Consider the following 19,354-nt stretch of genomic DNA (forward strand, 5'->3'; position numbering starts at 1 on the left):
AGAGTCCCTCAGGAGTGTTAGTGTTCCTTTGCCCTTGAGCTAGGCACTTAACCTACAATTCCATGGAAGAGTCTGAGTAACAAATGGATAGCGCAGACGTCTCCATGATAAGAGCAGCAGATCACATGGTAAATGTGTTTTCTTTTGAGGTTTTAGCACTGTGCAAATCCTCTTACCATGGGCAGTTTGTGGAGCTTTTTCTCTTCTTCTGTCTGACATGGAATATTTGACTCATTTTAATTCCACAAATGCACATCTGACACTATATCTGATGTTCCATGTAGTTTCTGACTATTTTAATGAGGTATGCTACCTTGTAAGGAAGTAGATTTAACAATCCTTGAAAATCAATTCCACCATTTTTCCCCATAAATTTCTACATTTTTCAATCGTTTAGAGGTGAACAAAGACATTCAGTGTTGATAGATGTGAATTGGTGCATTGGGAAACTGACCAGCTTGGATTGGTGGTGACGATGGGAACCGGTAGTTGCAACATAACCGGATGTAGCCGTATTATTTACTATCCGAAATGAACAGAGAACCTACATGAGTTTTTATATGTAAAGTGCCTAATGAGTTATAGTCCCCTTTGGGACTATTTTGCCTTACAACACCCTGTATATACCTCTCCTCCGTGAAAGTATTTAAAAAAAATACATCTCAAAACTATCGGAAAACAGTTTGTCAAGCATCGGATAGCACATTCATAGCCAGTTTGTTTAATAATGTTTGTGGACGCCTCAGAGAAGACAACAGGTGATGAGCCTGGTGATTTTGGGACCCATATCACCTGTTTCCTGATCCATGGCTCGTTGGAAAGGGCATGTCATGCTCTACTGTGTTTCTCTGGCAATCTACAGTGCTTTAATCATTATATCAGATACTGAAATTTATTATGTCTGGTTTCCCAAAAACCTCAATAAAAGGTCATGTGTGGTTAGAGGGGGGGCATAACGTCCTATAATCCTGAAAGTTTGAAGTGGGCTACTTTTATTTCTGGCAAGTTACTGTGCTTCAAATTTCTCTGGCTCTCTGGACCTCTTGGACCACCTATGGTGGCCTAAGTCAGATGTACATTTGCAGAATTCCAGTGTCCATATCTTCGGTTCCCTGCAGGCTAGCAATCCAATCCAGGGCTCTTTGGAAAGGGTGAGTCATGCTCTACTGGCCTGTAGAGTTTGGCTTTGTCAAGCATTTTTTACATTAGACTTTTAAAGTCACTTGTTGCAAAGCCATCTCCTCTCCTGCGGTTTTGTTCATGACATTATCACCAATTAGTTGACGCTGCATTGACTTTCATCACATAACTGTCTGCTTTAAAAAAATCAAAAGCCATGCAACCCCTATGAGATATAGTACTGTCTGAAAAGGAAAGAATGACTCTCTTGTTTATTTAAATTGCAGCCAAAACTTATTAAGTATAAGTAATTCACTCTTTAGCATCATAAAAATGCAGGAAAAATATTTCGGTAACACTTTCTATGAATGTCACCTTTGTAAGCATCTATAAAGACATTCATAACATGTTATAATGTATTCATAAGGCATTATAAACATGGTTATAAATATTTATAAAAAAGAATTACACTGAATTACATTTTATAGCCATGTTTATTATACATGATGAATTGTTAATATAATGCATTATAAATAGTGTTAATAACATGTTATAATGTCAGTGCCACAGAAGTCAGTCCCAGCTTGGAGAGCATAAAGTAAAGACAAATACCAAGCTAACGGTGGTGTACATTACCTTTCCCACATTGGGTAAAACACTGATGGCAGCACTAGTTTAAACTCTGCCATTTGAAGCCTGTAATGTGCTTTACTGTGAATGTTTTAGTGTTTCAGTAAATCCTTCAGTAAATACTTCAACTTGAAGCCTCACTCTTAACACTGGAGGAGGCTTTAGTACAGTACGCTTCACTTTACTTAGAGTGGACTTATGAGCTCTTGCAATTTGTTATGATCAGTAATTATAATATATTATGTTAACAATTCATAATGCATAATAAACATGGCTATAATATATAATGTATTTTTATAAATATTTATAGCTATGTTTATAATGTCTTATGAATGCATTATAACATGTTATGAATGTGTTTATAGATGCTTACAAAGGTGACATTCATAGAAAGTGTTACCAATATTTCATTGAAAATTACACAGACTTCCATGTATAAATCTATAAGTATTACATTTGTTCACTCTTTAGTTTGGTGCTTCATGCTGCACTGGAAAAACAGAGAAGCACATTCAGTGGCAGACTGTTACAGCTGCGCGGTGTCAAAGAACACTGTGTAAGATCTTTCTTACCCGCTGCTATGAGGCTCTACAATGAGTCTCCTCGCTGCAGAAGATGGTACTGACCTCCTGCTGTCTGAACTGAGCTGAATCACATCACTGTATCACCTCTCCTGTTACACACACTGTGCAATATATCATAACCACTACCATAATGACACTCTCACTGCGCACTTTACGCTGTAAATACTGCTATTACTCAGTGTTATGTTTATACTCATTGTGTTGTAAACAACATCATACAGCTTAGTGGAATACCTACTCACATGTAAATACAACAAACCTGTTATTATCTTTAATTATATATGTGGGGCAGCACAGTGTGGTGTAGCAGGTAGCGCTCACAGCAAAACAGGTCTGGGTTTGATTCCCCGACTGGGCGACCAGGGTCCTTTCTGTGTGGAGTTTGCATGTTCTACCAGTGTCTGCATGGGTTTCCTCCCTCAGTCCAAAGACATGCAGTCAGGCGAACTGGAGATGCTAAATAGCCCCTAATGTGAGTGTGGGTGTGATTGTATATGTCTGTCTGTCTGCCCTGTGATGGTCTGGTGACCTGTCCAGAGTGTTTCCTGCCTTCCGCCCAATGATCGCTGGGATAGGCTTCAGCTTCCCCCGTAACCCAGAAGGATAAGCGGTTTAGATATGCTATGTAAATTTGAAAATATACTTTGATTCCTACTCTCTTATACTTTAACTTCTGCTTTATTTCTGTCTTTTTTTACAATCTCTGCCTACTTTATCTAAGTTTATGTGCAATCATATGTCTTGCTACTGTAACACTATCTATCTATCTATCTATCTATCTATCTATCTATCTATCTATCTATCTATCTATCTATCTATCTATCTATCTATCTATCTATTCAGCAGTGGTGGACAGTAACAAAGTTAATGTAATTCGCTACTGCACTTAAGTAGTTTTTTGTGTATCTTTACTGAAGTATTTCTATTTGGGCGATTTCTTACTTTCATTCCACTACATTTCAAAGTCAAATATCTTACTTTTTACTCCACTACATTAAGAGAAATCTGTCATTCCTTTGGCTTATGTGTGCATAAAAATATAACGTAAAAATGAAAGAAGCGCAAAGCAAGCACACCACTTTGTTTTGAGCTTGTTTGACCTGTTGGACATACTGACCCAGTGCAAGCACACGGTTCAACATCAGTGCAGCAGCGTAAAATTTTGGGAGAGTCTATTCAACATAAATGATGAGCTAACCTAACTTTGTGTAAACAGACCACAATATAGAAATATGTACACATATGCAGTTGTGACTGATGTGTCTTTTTTCTGAATTTATACAAACATTATTTCATTTTATAGTAAATTTGTTTTGGCTAGTTTATGTTTATGAACAGAGACCTACAGATGCAGTTTAGTAAAGGAAACTCATTTGTGAACCTGAGTTTAAAGTTTTTATTAAACTTAAACTTGTAACTAAGTTGCAAATAAATCTTAAACTGAAACTTTGCTTGTCTGTAAAAGGTTATTTCAGAGCCACTCAGTTCTACCTGATGGAAATTGTTTGCCTTCAGTGTTTTGTGCTTACGATAATTTTAATAGACATCAGCTTCACTAATTAATGAGATTCTATTAAAAGATTGGTTTACCAAGAGAGACACTGGAGTATTTTCACCTAAAATGAGTTAATGAAGCGAGTCTTGCTACAAAAATGGTAATAGGACATTAGAGACATAATTAATCTTTTAGTACTTTTACTTTTGATACTTAAGTACATTTGAAGGCCAATACTTTAGTACTTTTACTCAAGTGGAGGTCTAAAAGAAGGACTTCTACTTTTACTGGAGTAATATTTTACCTTGGGTATCTCTACTTTAACTCAAGTACATGATTTGTGTACTTTGTCCACCACTGCTATTCAGTGTTTTAAAAAACACAACTAAAAAAAAAACTACTTAAAAAAGCAAGTAATCTTGTTGCCTTACAATTCTGAATTCATTGAACTTATAATAGTAGGTAAACAGAACAATAAACAGAGTTTTTGTGACATCAGGGTTGGCAAGGCAGTCGAGGAAACACAATAGAAGTTCGAGTTTTATTAGAGTCAGGTTGAACATGAATGCAGATGGGAACACAGAGGGCAGAGGAATCCATTAAAACACAAAACTATAAACTATACTTGAAATACAAGATACTAACTATAAACAAACCAGCTATAAACGCATGTATGAAACACATGAACACAAGCCGGGAGACAAACATCATTAATGCTGACCAAAGAACAAAGGCAACAAGGAGGTATACACACCCACACACTAATGACCAGAGAAGAAGGCATGGCAATTAACCAAACACAGGGAGTTAATGATGACTTGGGTAGGATAAGGGAGGAGTTAAAATCCAAAACAAAAACAAAGGCACATGGCACAGGAAATACTAGACTGGGGCAGATACAAACAAGAAGAAAGATGGACAAGGATGTTTCCAACTGTCCAACATTCCATTAATTCTATTAATTGACCTCAAACAGTTTTGATAACCAAGTTTCTAACTTTTTAAGTCAAAATATTCCTAAATTTCTTACAGTGCAAAAATAAAAATAAATAAATAAATAAATAAATAAATAAATAAATAAAAATAAAAACAGGAGTTTCTACCCTTTATTCTTAAAAAATGTAGAGAAAATGGGACGCAAGATCTGGTGGACTCCAAACCATCACCATCAGATAAACAGCACTTAAAACTTTGAAAGGAAATCAAGCTCCACTCATGATTCAGATCTGATCACAGATGTTTCTGTTCATCCTTCCACTGTGAGAAGGAGTCAAGGAGCTGTTACTGAGAAAAACAGACAAAAAAGATTTTTTTTTTTTTTTCACACCAAAACCGATGTTTTATGTCTGTAATGTGGAGTAGAGTTTTATAGGCTGATGAGTCTAAATTTGTAATTAGGATCATCACAACCAACTTCTAAACTGAACTTTAGAGGAGCCGTGCAGATCTTTTTCTTTGAAAAACGAAAAGAACGTGCATTTTCACACTAGAGATCTTTCCCGGAACCCGCAAGATTGGTACATTTGGCCAAGTGTGAAAGCTGTTTTCAATCTCTCATCCTCCTGACTGGCAAGAGTGGCTCATTTTATAATGTGACTGCTTCAACTTATTGCGTTACTTCCTTTTCAAGTTGTATGATGGTGGAGAAAGGGTTGTTTTGAATCAAAAGCACTATTTTTCGCTGCTTGAGTGTTTTTATCCAAGGAAAATAATAAAAAGCAGCAAATGGACGAAGCTAGTCCGTACCATTATGCAAACTTGAGTGCTAAAAAAGTGATGTATGGAATTTTTGTGAAAACGAAAAACAAAAATGATGATGAGTCCCTCCCCCAAACAAGCCCAGTGTCCTGGGCACTGAAGTATTTAAATGTGAAAACATCCTTAGTCTCCCAAAAAAATTGAGGGTGTAATAAAGGCGAAGACTGGACACATTAAACATTGGAAAAATATATATTATACTTGGTTTCTTCTGTTTTACAAACATTTTCTGCTACTTCCCGATACTGAAAATTTAATAATTTGTACTTAATGGACATTTTGACTGGAAATCAAATAAATGAAAGGGTGGCCTCTTTCATTTTCGCACAGCAGTGTAGCTTTAAGAGGTATTAAACTCTTCAGGCGCCTGGTTCCTGTCACCCCTGCTGGGAAAAAGTCTGATTAAGTTTCACTAGAACAGAGCAATTTACTTCAAACCACTCTGAAGGACTTTGTTTACATCTCAGCAATTTATTTATGCAGAAATTTTGGAAAATCAGTGGAATTAATGCAAGCACCAGGCCAAGATTTGGATGATTTGGGCTTTTTTTGGGGGGTAAAAAAAGAAGTTATGTTCAAATTTATGATGAATTATTAATTTGGCCTTCAGTAATTGCTAAAAGTCTGGCCCAGTTTCTTAAAAGCTTCTTACTGTTAGAACTATCTTAACGATGATAGAAAAGAGTTCATAGAGATGCTATCTTTACTTTCTTGTGATCTTTTTGTTTTGATGCTTTTGGGAAACTCCTGTTAATAATTCATTTCAGACACACTGTTGGATAAACGTCCAGACAGGTATTCCGGTTCTTATTGCACTCGCTTTTTCTTTCTGGAGCACTTCATACTTTATTTTGACGACTGCGTCCAACTTTGGCGGCTAAAAAAAAAGAAAAAAAAAGAAAGAGAGAGAGAGAGAGAGATGGAAAGAAAAAGCATCCCTTGACAATTTCTTATCTGTTTTTCAAAGTGACACACTTTACACTTTCGTATGCTGTTTGAGTCCAGAGGAGTTTTTAGTAGAACACACCCTGTCTGGGTATCTTTCTGTGTGTATTTGACCACCGAAATGTGTCTGCTTATGTGTGTGTGTGTGTGTGTGTGTGCGCATGCAAGCAGAGGAAGGTGTGAAATAAAAGGCGACAGAGCCAGACAGAGACTAAACCCATTTCTGTCACGGCACCTCAGGAGGACCTCACATGAGAGAAATATTCAGCTCATTCAAATGGCGCTCGGCCCAGCGAGAGAGGTCGCACCCCAGCGCAAAATTAAGTGGCGCCCGAGTGGCTGGAACAAGGCCCCGTTAGCGCAGGGCCGTGCTCTGCATGCTGGGAACTCGGAAAGCGGTCAGATTTTTATGAAATGAACTCAGTCTCTTAGTCTCCAGTGATTCAGCTCACAGTATTGAACAAGCTTGTATAATTGGGGGGAAAATCACACGCTGTATCTTTCTCACAGAGGCTAGGTGAACTTGCTAAGGAGTGCTATGGGAAAAGGCTTGCTCTATTTTTGCCATTAACTCTTTAATATTGGGGTAATGATGTTTCTATTTCCACCTTTTAGTCTGCTCTTCTCATTTATATCAACATATAAAGAACATAATCCAACGAAGATGTATCCAGACACAGCTTCTCAAAGGATGCTCTAGACACAGCCACACGAGTCTAAGATCAACAAGCCTAATGCCAAAAGTCAGCTAGAGGAGAGTTAAGTCCCCCACTGTGCTGTGGAGCAGTGGAAATGAATTCTCTGGAGTGATAGAGCTTCGTCCAATACCTGTGGGCTGAGAACTGATCATCCAACATTGGTTCCTGACCTCACTAATGATCCTGTGGCAGAATACAATCAAGTTTTCACAGCAATGTTGTAATACATGGTGATAAAGCCTTCCCAGAACAGTACTTACTGCAGCAACGAGGGTCAAACTTCCTATTAACGTTGGATGAGCAGGTGTTTTCAAGCTTTTGAACATATGGAGAACCTCACACTTCTGATAAACTAATCAATAATATGCATTTACATATTGAAGTGAGCTCCGTTTTGATTGTACACTTAGTTCAGTTACTTTGAAACTGACAATGCATCCAACAATGAGAGACACATGGAGCTTCTTTTACATAAATGACAAGAAACATGAGAGCATACTGAAAGCTCCAATTTCACATGCTGGTCCATTTACTTGTGACCAACATTCATGTGGTGCAGCAACTCTGGAGGGGAGTTCAAGGAGACAAAAAGAAAAAAAAAATGGATTGCTGGTGAGACTTTAAGTAAGACAGGCTAAATGTATACATGTATAAATACACTATATTGCCAAAAGTATTCACTCACCCATCCAAATCATTGAATTCAGGTGTTCCAATCACCTCCATGGCCACAGGTGAATAAAACCAAGCACCCAGGCCTGCAGACTGCTTCTACAGACATTAGTGAAAGAATGGGTCGCTCTCAGGAGCTCAGTGAGTTCCAGTGTGGTACAGTGATCGGATGCCACCTGTGCAACAAATCCAGTCGTGAAATTTCCTCGCTACTAAATATTCCACAGTCAACTGTCTGTGGTATTATAACAAAGTGGAAGCGATTGGGAACGACAACAACTCAGCCACGAAGTGGTCGGCCACGTAAAATGACAGAGCGGGTTTAGCGGATGCTGAGGCGCATAATGTGCAGAGGTCACCAACTTTCTGCAGAGCCAATCGCTACAGACCTCCAAACTTCATGTGGCCTTCAGATCAGCTCAAGAACAGCACAGAGAGCTTCATGGAATGGGTTTCCATGGCCGAGCAGCTGCATCCAAGCCTTACGTCACCAAGAGCAATGCAAAGCGTCGAATGCAGTGGTGTAAAGCGCCGCCACTGGACTCTAGAGCAGTGGAGACGTGTTCTCTGGAGTGACCAATCACGCTTCTCCATCTGGCAATCAGATGGACGGGTACTTATCTGACTACATTGTGCCAAGTGTAAAGTTTGGTGGGGGCGGATTATGGTGTGGGGCTGTTTTTCAGGAGTTGGGCTCGGCCCCTTAGTTCCAGTGAAAGGAACTCCTAATGCTTCAGACCAGGAGATTTTTTTTCAAATTTCATACTCCCAGCTTTGTGGGAACAGTTCGGCGACGGCCCCTTCCTGTTCCAACATGACTGCGCACCAGTGCACAAAACAAGGTCCATAAAGACATGGATGAGCGAGTTTGGTGTGGAAGAACTTGACTGGCCTGCACAGAGTCCTGACTTCGACCCGATAGAACACCTTTGGGATGAATTAGAGCGGAGACTGCGAGCCAGGCCTTCTCATCCAACCTCAGTGTCTGACCTCACAAATGCGCTTCTGGAAGAATGACCAAAAACTCCCATAAACACTCCTAAACCTTGTGGAACGCCTTCCCAGAAGAGCTGAAGCTGTTATAGCTGCAAAGGGTGGGCTGACATCATATTAAACCCTATGGATTAAGAAATGGGATGTCACTGAAGTTCATATGCGTGTGAAGGCAGACGAGCGAATACCTTTGGCAATATAATGTAGTCTTTGACACCTGCACACTGTTCTTCTGAAAGTTATTTCAGAGTTTGTCCTCCCTTTGCTGTAGTACCAGCCTCTACTCTGCCGGGAAGGCTTTACACTAGATGTTGGAACATTGCTGTGAGGATTTGTATTAATTTTGGCTGATTAGTTATGGATCGGAATGCCACTACTTCTAACCACAGAGGTTTCGGATGGAGCTCCATCACTTCAGAGAACACAGCTCCACTGCTTCATTGTAACGTAGGGGCTGAGGCAGGTTGCAAGCGCGAAGTGACTTTATTAGGGGCATTCTGATGCTCATTGTCATAGCAGGCAGGGTCAACACACAGGCAGGTAGGAAAAGATTCAGATCCATATTCAGAAATAACAAGAGACTAGCAGGGGTCAAAACCAGGAAAAACCAGACACAAGAAACAGGCTCAGAACTGAAGTGACTAATACAGGTAGCAACACAAAGGCTTCACAAACACATGGTGGAAACAAAGGGGTATATAAAGCAGTCTTAATGAGTCCAAAAGGAGTTGCAGCTGTGTGGGAGAGGAGGAGAGGGGGTGGGGCAAGGGAGAGTCTGTATCAGTCTCCTCAGAGAGGGAGAGACATGACATTCATAACTCAGTGATGGGTGGATTTATACCCCTCTAGCCGACACTCAGCCCTGGGCATCATAGGCTCTTGTGCGACTGCTCCGGAGCATCCTGTTCTATTGGCAATGCTTTACATTGGAAATTATTCAAGCTGTGTATGGGGAATTAAACATTTGTATCTGAGTGTCTGGATCATTTCACAAGTAGTGTATTCCAAAATCTATTTCATTATTTAAATTATTATTTACATTATTTAAACAAATTTCAAGATGATTTGATCTATACAAATGGCTGAAAATTACTTGAAATCAAATCTCAGTGAATGCCATGTCTATAAGAATCTATAAGCTCATTCATGGCATGTTATAGGCAGCCATGAGGCATTCAATTTGGCTATAAATATTTGTAAAAATGCATTATTGCTACATTTAATATATGTTTTAAATTGATAATATACATTAATGCATTGCAACACATCTTTGCAAGCTTTAAGTAAAGTGAATTGATTTATTATCTCATTAGATCATCACTGATAGACATATGATACTGTAAGTCCATTATATGGGATATATGGGACATGAGATATACAACCCCATTTCCAAAAAAAATGGGACGCTGATGTATTATGATCACTACTTCTAATGTATCATGTCAATTCATAAGGCATAATAGCTGTAATGTGTAGTGCATTTAAAAATAAACAATGTTCTTATTACTGCTTTAAGATATGATATATATTATGTCCCATGTATGTGTTTACAGTATATTATGGAAAGTGTTGCCAAATCTTTTTACAGTAACTTTCTTTAAAAATACAGAATGTTTTTGCCTTCTCTTGTAAAGTTACCATTTTAGAGACTGGATAGTATATTTATAGTATATTCCTATATGTAGGAATAATATACAATACATAGAGTATATTTCTGTCCAGACTTGTTTATTTAAAATGACAGTTTAATACAAAACCAAAATGAACATCTAGACATTTTTGTCTTTTTTAGACCATATTCTATACAATTTAAAATAAACACAAATCCAGCATTAAGAAATCACATTAGTAAAGGTGAGGAGTAGATTAAAAGGCAGAAATGGATGCTTTTTTGCTGTTTTCTTTCAGGCCCCCACATATGCTGCTCTTTCACTGAGGCTATATATTCATTTCCTGTAGCTTAGAGTTTTCCTCTCTAACATAGACTCAGCTAGCTCATTAGTGACTCCTTCTACATGGAAAAGAGAACACTCAGAGAGAGCTCTGAAAAGGACAAGGTGGTAAAAGCCCAGGCAAAGCAAGAAACAAGTACACAGTGTCTGTCAAAATGCAGAAGACATCAGCAACGCATCCATGTTGTGTGTGTGTGAGGGGGTCCGTCCGAAGCCACTGTCAGATGCTGTTTGGAGAACAAGTTTCACGCACTTGGCTCGGTACCTGAGGGATGTAGGTGTGGGCATTTGACCTCCACTCTCTATCTCCGCACCGAGTCAATGTCAAACACTGTCACTGTCACCATTCATTATTTCAGTCCACAAACCACACTGCTTTATTGGTGTGACTGCTGGATAGAGCTGGGTGGCATTGATAAAACTCAATAACATGCCATTTTCCAAACACATCATGTATCCAAACGTGGAATCAAAGGTATTAATAGGGAGTTTGCAACATTGCTGTGAGAATTTGTATGCACTCAGCCACATGACTATTAGTGAGGTCGGGTACTGATGTTGGATGATTAGTTCTGAATCACTCCAACTCATTCCAAAGGTTCCATCGCTCTAGTTCCACTGCGCCACATGCCAGTGCTTTAGCTTAATAACTAAATATCAGCCAGTGTTATTAAAGCAATAAGCCATGAGAGGCCATGGGTTACTGCGATTTTATCACACGGAAGGGTGTTCTTTGGCACAAGGCAAAGCAGAGTCCCTAAAACTCCCTTCTCCCCGTGATTAAATGACAGTAACGCACTGCCTCGAGTGGCTTATTGCTTATATAAAACGGCGGCCACGTAAAATATATTAAAATGCGCAATGTTCTAGATAATTATTTAAGTTATTATTGATAATAACTGACATAAGCAAGTATTCCGGCAAGAAATGTAGTTCCTTTAGAGTACAGTATTGTTGCTAAGCAGCCATTGACTGCTGACTGAGGAGAAGAACGTTCGGTCGCCAGTCACTGTAAACTGCAGACATTTGGGTTTTAAAAACCTTTTCCATATAACAGTGAACATACGCAACAACCAAATTACCACCGCGAGTCTTCTGCCAGCCTGAGATGCCACTTTTCTGATGATGGGGCTGAATCTCAAATGGCTCTCTACTCCCTACATATAGCACCTGGTAGGAATTGAAATACTGACTCTTGCACCCCAACAATGCAAAATTTAACTAAAAATGGTCATTTGGGATTCATCCACATTCATACTGGACAAGCAGTGCACTATTTGACAGCAGAAGCTAGAATTTCTAAACTTAATGTTACACAGCACACTTTTTAACTAGGGAGTACAGAGCCGTTTGGGATTCAGCCTGGGTTTAATGCTGCTTCTGACTGAAACACGGACATTTGACGTGTGTAAGACATTCAGGTGACGTTCTTTAGAGTTTTATACTGACATTTTTCAGTGAATCATATCGTGAGTACTTGAATTCAAGCCTGTGCTATTAATGTTGGAGTTGTTTAGCATGTTTGCTATCTTTTAGCTTGCTGGCTAGCTGACCAGCCTAGTTCTAGTACAGAAAATAAGTTTTCAGCCCCTCAGTTTAAACAAAAATGGGTTCTTACTTTATCAGTCCACTCAGTGCTCCATGTGATCAGCATTAGAGTCAAAGATCAATCCATTAACAGCAGAGGGGTTTTTCATGTCGTGGCGCAGTAATACAGAGTTTAGTTGTTGTGAGGCGGTCATAGCCGTGGTATATTTTACAACGGCTTCGCATGCGGCTCAGCCAATCAGATGTCAGAACCGGATCTATCCGTTTTATAATGGTTATTTAGTCACTTAAACTCAGTATCAGTAATGGACACATAATTTCAATGGTCCACTGTAGATGCTCACTCTATCCTTAACTAACATTGAAATAAGTTTCTTTTAAACACAACTGAACTTGTATTAAATCTATCCCTAATCCTAAACCTAACACTAACCCTAACCTCAAGGCAAAACCTACACGTAATCCTAAACCTAACCCTAACCTTAATGTTGTTAATAATCAACTAAGTATCACCAGAAAGTTTGTTATTAATTTAAGTATCTGCAGATCATCTTTAGGGGATAATCCAAATAAAGTGTGACCCACAGTATTCATATCGGTCAGAGATAATGCTACACAAAATAAAGGTTTTCTGTAGAACTTTATGATCTTTAATAACCTTTATTGGTAATACTACTGAAGGGCAGCAATCACAAGACAACATGACACCTACACTAGCCTCATAACAATGGATTTAAATCTACATAAACATTTATATTCCAACAAGCATCAGTGACCTTAAGGGCTGTTTTTGGCAATTGTGATGTCATTTCCACCTCAGCAAGTATTTTGATAATTGACCCTTGTTGGGGACCCAATGACAGCTGGGATAGGCTCCAGCACCCCACCGCGACCCAGAAGGATAAGCGGTTTAGATGATGGATGGATGGACCCTTGTTGGAATGTCCCTTTTCTCTAAAGTGACATAGCTTGACAAAGCCAACTTGCTGCTCTTTATTTAATTATTCTTGCAGTTCTTAAGCTAGAACCACAACACTTTGCAGGATTGTTGTTTATTAAATAGAGATGATGTGAAGATGACGAAGAGGTCTCCGCTGACACCGTCTCACTTGTATAAGTTTATTATAAAGTAAAACAGTATCATATCAAGCACCATAAAGTACCTGAGAGAGGATCCATGCCAATTCTAATGTGTCCCCTTCCGAGCAGTATAGCCTGCTGCTTATATAGGCTGGTTGCTTTCGACAAAGGGAGCAGAACATATGGTCCTTCTTAAAATAGTCTCATTCTTCTGGAAATAAAAGAGGAAGGGAACCTTGACTCTTGGACCTGTGGACCAGGGGCCCCCTAACTTAAACATTCCAAACCTATGAAGTCAGATAACACATGGAGCTCGGATACTACAGGATCGTACAGCTTATACAGGAACATGAACTGAATGGCAGAATATTGAGAAAATTCTAATCTAACTTCCAACATCGTAACAATACTATAGCCATGGCCTACCAACAAATTAGCAATCACCTTGGAGTGACCTAGTCTTCATTGGACTGTTTTCCCAAAATTATACCAAAGGGAAGCTTGTCCAGTATTAGAAATACTAACAAAAAAGAAAATGGAAAGTTTTCCAGGAAGGAAATGCAATGTACCTAGGAAATGACTTACACTGCAATTGTTGAAGGCTACAAGTAAAGCAACAACTAGAAGTCACTATTCATACACCAGTCATGGTAAAGACAGTATATAGTCCAGCACTACTGTTAAACTCCCAGATGAAACAAAGCCATCACCTCACAATCAAAACTTATTTGAAATGAACCGTTTGTTCCCTCTTGCAAATCATCAGGCATCAACAGAACCAGAATGAACATCCTTCTTTTAATTTTCAGTGGAACTTCTGAGCTGCTTTTTTATGAGGTTAAGGGAGAAATAAACAGATAATAAAATGAACAAATTTGTTAGCTCTGCTCATAATAATCTCCCCATGCTCTTCTCTGTGGTCTGTGCAAGTGCCTAATTAATCATGTACTGATTTGCTGGATGGATGTAGCCGGCAATATACCGTATGCAATCTAAATCAATTCAAGCACAAACAGAGAAAGAGAGAGAAAAACATGCCGTTCAAAGAAATGGAAACTGTTTACTGAGTTCTGGGTAAAGGATATTAGTATGAAAACATGAATATTTTCAAGAGCCATATGCCAATAGCAATTTAATAGCATGATGCAGTCCCTTACAAGATTAAAGTCAGGAGATAAACAAACAGGCTGCTTTCTCTTGATGAGATTGGGGATAAAATGGAGAACATTAGCTCTCTATGTATAATGAACATCCCCAAACAAACAACAGCAGTTAGCTTATGAAAATCAGATGTGTTTGAGCTCCAAACCAACTGGGCATGCAGTACCAATCAAACATTTGGACATCTGATTGGATGGGTATTTTATAATCTTATGAATGTTTCCAACTAAAGGCTTATGCTTAAATGCTTGAATTCTGTTTCTAAGACCAACACAAATAATGACTTGGCTTGATGCATATATAAGGACTTCTCTCAAATTTCTCCAAAAAATTCAATTTGAAAACATTTGAAAATGCTTTCCAACAAGTGTAGTTTTGAGCAGCCATAAAGTGGTCATATGAATCTTAGTCAAGCCTGTCAGGAAAGCTTCTCTGGTGGCCTCTCATGAAGCTTCATGAGAGAATGGTAAGACTGAGAAGAACCTAAAATAGAAGATACAGTCTAAACTTTAGTTAAGATCCTTTTCGGGTTCTGTTCAAAGTTCCAGTAGCATCTACACACTTAAAAAAGATGGTTCTTCAGGGGTTCTTTAGTAAAAAGCAATGGTTTTATTTACAACCATGCTTTTAATAAAGAACCATTTAATGCTTAAATGTTTTTTTGCATGGTGAAATGCTTCAGATTGATGATCTGACAATGTGTTGCGTATGGTTCTATATAGAACCTTTTAGAAAATAGCTTTATATAGCAATAAAAAAGGCTATTAGAATAGTAGAAAAAACCTTTTTGGTGCTATATACAACCAATTTCAAAAAGGTTCCACAGAACCGCAAACAACTTAATCTCCCACAATTGGAAGAACCATTTCAACAGTGTAGTGAATTTTATATTTGTGGTCGGATCAAAGAAAAGCCTTCTTTCTGACACACCTTCCAGGTGGTTTGCTGGCATCTAATTGTATTTTAGGAGTGTTGGTGATCCCAAAGTGTTACCATCTTCTGCAAACCTTTAATCATTATCCTTGAAGATGTTTTTGCGTCTCTAATTATCTTTTTCACTGTGAGGGTGAAATAAACAGGCAGGTTCACTGCAGCTCCAGCTGTTTTAACTTCTTAATTATTGCACTAACAGTGGATTTGGGTATTTTCAGGCAAAGCAATGTTTTTTTATAGGCAATACCTGACTCAAAAAGATCAAAAGATCAGTCTGATTTCATTACTCTCTTAAAAAATATGGTGCTTCAAGAGTTCTTTAGTAAAGAAAATGGTTCTGTGTAGAACCATTAACACTCAAAAACCCTTTGCATGATTAAAGAGTTCTTTACATTATGAAAGGGTTCATTAGTACCAATGTATGCACATATTTATTCAGTACTGTCATTATATGCTGTTACCTGCACCTCCTTGTTTATTCAGTAATACAGTATTACTTTTTTTTTATCTCAGGATAGATCTTATTGCATATTTTTATTTATTTTATATTTCTAGTTGTATATATGCCTGTAGATATATATATATATATATATATATTTATATATATATATATATATATTTTTGTTTATATTCTTCTTTTTTATATTGTATCACCTTTATTACTATTATAACTCTCCTGTATTGTTTGACTGCTACTGGCTGCTATCTATCTATGTATCTATCTATCTATCTATCTATCTATCTATCTATCTATTACATTGATGGAGAATGTGCTTTACATGGTTCTACATACCACCCCAAAAGGGTTCTTCTATTGCTACAATGTCAACCCTTTCGGTGCTATATAGAACCCTTTTCAAAAAGGTTCTAGCAGGCTCTGTACATTTTCCATCAATCTAAAGAACCCTTTCACAAAGCAAAGAACCCTATAATCATGCAAAGGGTACTTTGTTCTATGTAGGACTATTTTCTTTACCAAAGAACCCTTGAAGCACCATTTTAAGTGTGTAGTGGATTCTCTAATGATGGCTTAAGTGTTACAGAACAGTGGAAGTGAAAATATAAATTAATATTTCTTTAAAAAATCACTAGTTTTAAAAAACAGTTCTTAAAAAACTCACTTCAGTTAAAGGTTAGATTCCTTTAATATTTTCATTGTGAGATTCAGCTAATTAAAGCTAAAGACATTTTTCCACGACCTTTCGGTGCTCTCTTTACTGTAGGTACCAATTATACCTTCGTTTTACTTTTTACTGTTTTCCTTTTTTGGCCACTGCATAGCCGCATGTGTTATTTCACATTTTTCATTCCTTCACTTTTATTATCCAGTGTGGAAAATAGGCAAAATAAAGCAAACCCATCAATGAATAGGCATCCAAGCTACTGTGGCCCAATAGAGTAAACAGTAGATCCATCTCTTACCTTTCCTACATATTGTGCTTCGGGTCCAATGTGCTCCTCCAAAACAAAGAATTGATTCCACACCCAGCCCCTCTTTGGCCGGTGGTGGGAGTCCTTCTCACCCTCTGGGAGGTGTTTGGTCAGGTTGTGGGTGCGCGTTGTCCGCACAGAACCCTCGGCAGTTTTGGTTTGGTTGTGAGTACGCAGGCTCAGGATGGGGCCGGCCGGAGACGGGGTCCCGAGACCCCTGCGGAGAGCGAAGAGACACAGCAGCAGCAGAGAGCTCAGGCAGGCTGCACCGCCACCGGCCGCTCTCATGTTAATGAGTGACCCGCAGGCCTCCCAACCGCAGGCGCCTCCAAACGCAGGTCAGGCCCAGCCGCCCAGCTCAGAACACTGCAAGTTCATGCTGTAAATCCAGCTTCCTGGAGAAAGCAGGAGAAGAGTATTCACATCCTGGAGCAACCGTGCAGGGGGGAGGGGCTGTGATGGCTCATTTGAAAGAGGGCTTCCACCAGGGGCTCACCAAAGGCAGTGGAAAACAGCTATAAAACATCTGTGAGAGGAGAGAGAGAGAGGACAGGGAACTGTTTACTCCTGGAACAAACTGAAACATATCCAACCCTTTAATGCTTAGACTTATTATTCACTTTTTCATCTTTGTCTAATCTATCAGTCTCATGTTCTCTTCGCTATAACACACTTCTTATTTATAAGCTAATTATTAAAATTCCATAAAAAATGACAGAAAAAGTCATTTTTTCTCGAATGTCAATTCTTTCACTCTTCTAACAGAAAACTCTACATGCTAATTATATAGTAATCCCATATAAATGTATAGCTTTATCTCTAAAAGAGGAAGCCAAATGATTTCTGTGAAATAAAAATAAAATACATATCTATAACTCGTATGTTTTTGTTTAATATTATTGATTAGGACTATAGAAGCTGAACTATAGCCTAATGTATCAGATGGATGAAAATAATTAGATGATGATCCACCAATCACATTTTTATTTTCAATGAGTGGGAATAGTTTTGCAAGAAAAAGCAATGGTCTAGGCCACCCGGGAAGTCCCAAATGTCATTAACTGTGAGAGGCTTGACCAGTGTATTTCAGTTAGTTGTTAGGAATGGAAAACAGCAGCAGTTCTATGGAAGGGCTCATTACTGAAGAAGTCACTTTAAAAGTGCGACAAGGTAAAATATTTGTCAATAGAACTGTTACAAGCTTCAAATGAATCATAAAATGTCTATTTCTAGCTTTACATCTCTGTGTTATTTGGAAATGTTTTTCAATTGAGCATAATCAAAATTTTACTTTCGTTTAAAAAAAAAAAAAAGTATAATTACTTCTTTACCTGCTATTGCTATGGCTCAAACAAGCTGATGCTCTCAATGCACCTTTACTGAGTGTCATCAAACCTTAACCAAAATATTTATGTAAGATTAGATTTTTAGGTCTTGGAAACCTATGATAACATGGTGTAATTGTTTTAGGGTTTTGGTCAATTACAGTTACAATTACAATTATAAAGTATTTGCATGAGACAGTCACACATGCCATATGTTGTTATTTCCAGTAGACCATGGGCTACTCAGATATGTAAATATTTGACATGTGAATGTTTATAGAATTTTGATATCTTTATGAATTTGGCTAATTTTTGAAATAAAAATTGAAAAAAAATACTGCAAATTTTGTACATTTTTGCTTATACAGATCTTGAAAACAAGTGTCACCTCAGATACCTTTTCAGATTATTATTATTATTTATTTATTTTTTTTCTAGAGTGCCTGTGAGCTGAAAATGCTAAAATTTTGATGGTGGTTCATTCTGTTGCTTATTATTAAGTAAAAAATGAATAAGCATAAGGCAGCCATGTATTTATTGATTTTCTGTCCTCCTGGATTTATGCTGAGTGTTAAACCTCTAATACACAGCAAGACAGGCTTTATTTTTAATTACAAGTTGTGTTGTGTGTAAAAAGTGGCTCATCAGATCAACCTACCTTTCTGTATGCAAGGGACAAGGCCAAATCCAGTATTTGGGCCCTCAGGCAGCACTGCATTAAAAACAGACATGATTCTGTAGTGGAAATCACTGCATGAGCTCAGAAACACTGCTGAAAAACACTGGCTATGAACACAGTTCATCGCTGCACCATTAATTCTGAATGATATGTACATGTTATGGCAACATACGTTGCGATTCCAGATGACATCTTTTTCAGGGAAGGCCTTGATTATTTCAGCAAGACAATGTCAAACCACATTCTGCATGTATTACAACAGCATTGCTCCACATTAAAAGAGTCGGTGTGCTTAAACTGGCCTGTCTGCAGTCCAGACCTGTCACTCACTGGAAACATTTGGTGCATTAT

At 38.2% G+C, this 19,354-nt stretch overlaps 1 protein-coding gene across 1 annotated transcript in view; it reads right to left on the reverse strand.

Annotated features, from left to right (window-relative positions):
• cdh18a (cadherin 18, type 2a) overlaps window positions 1-17,287 on the reverse strand; it is a 111,333-nt gene extending 94,046 nt beyond the window's left edge. The window contains exon 1 of the mRNA XM_036556860.1: window positions 16,991-17,287. Within this exon, the coding sequence (XP_036412753.1) occupies window positions 16,991-17,287 (297 nt within the window). The remainder of the gene's footprint in view (window positions 1-16,990) is intronic.
• Between the last annotated feature and the right edge of the window lie 2,067 nt (window positions 17,288-19,354).

Source organism: Colossoma macropomum, unplaced genomic scaffold, assembly GCF_904425465.1.
Source record: "Colossoma macropomum unplaced genomic scaffold, Colossoma_macropomum, whole genome shotgun sequence".
Taxonomy (NCBI): domain Eukaryota; kingdom Metazoa; phylum Chordata; class Actinopteri; order Characiformes; family Serrasalmidae; genus Colossoma; species Colossoma macropomum.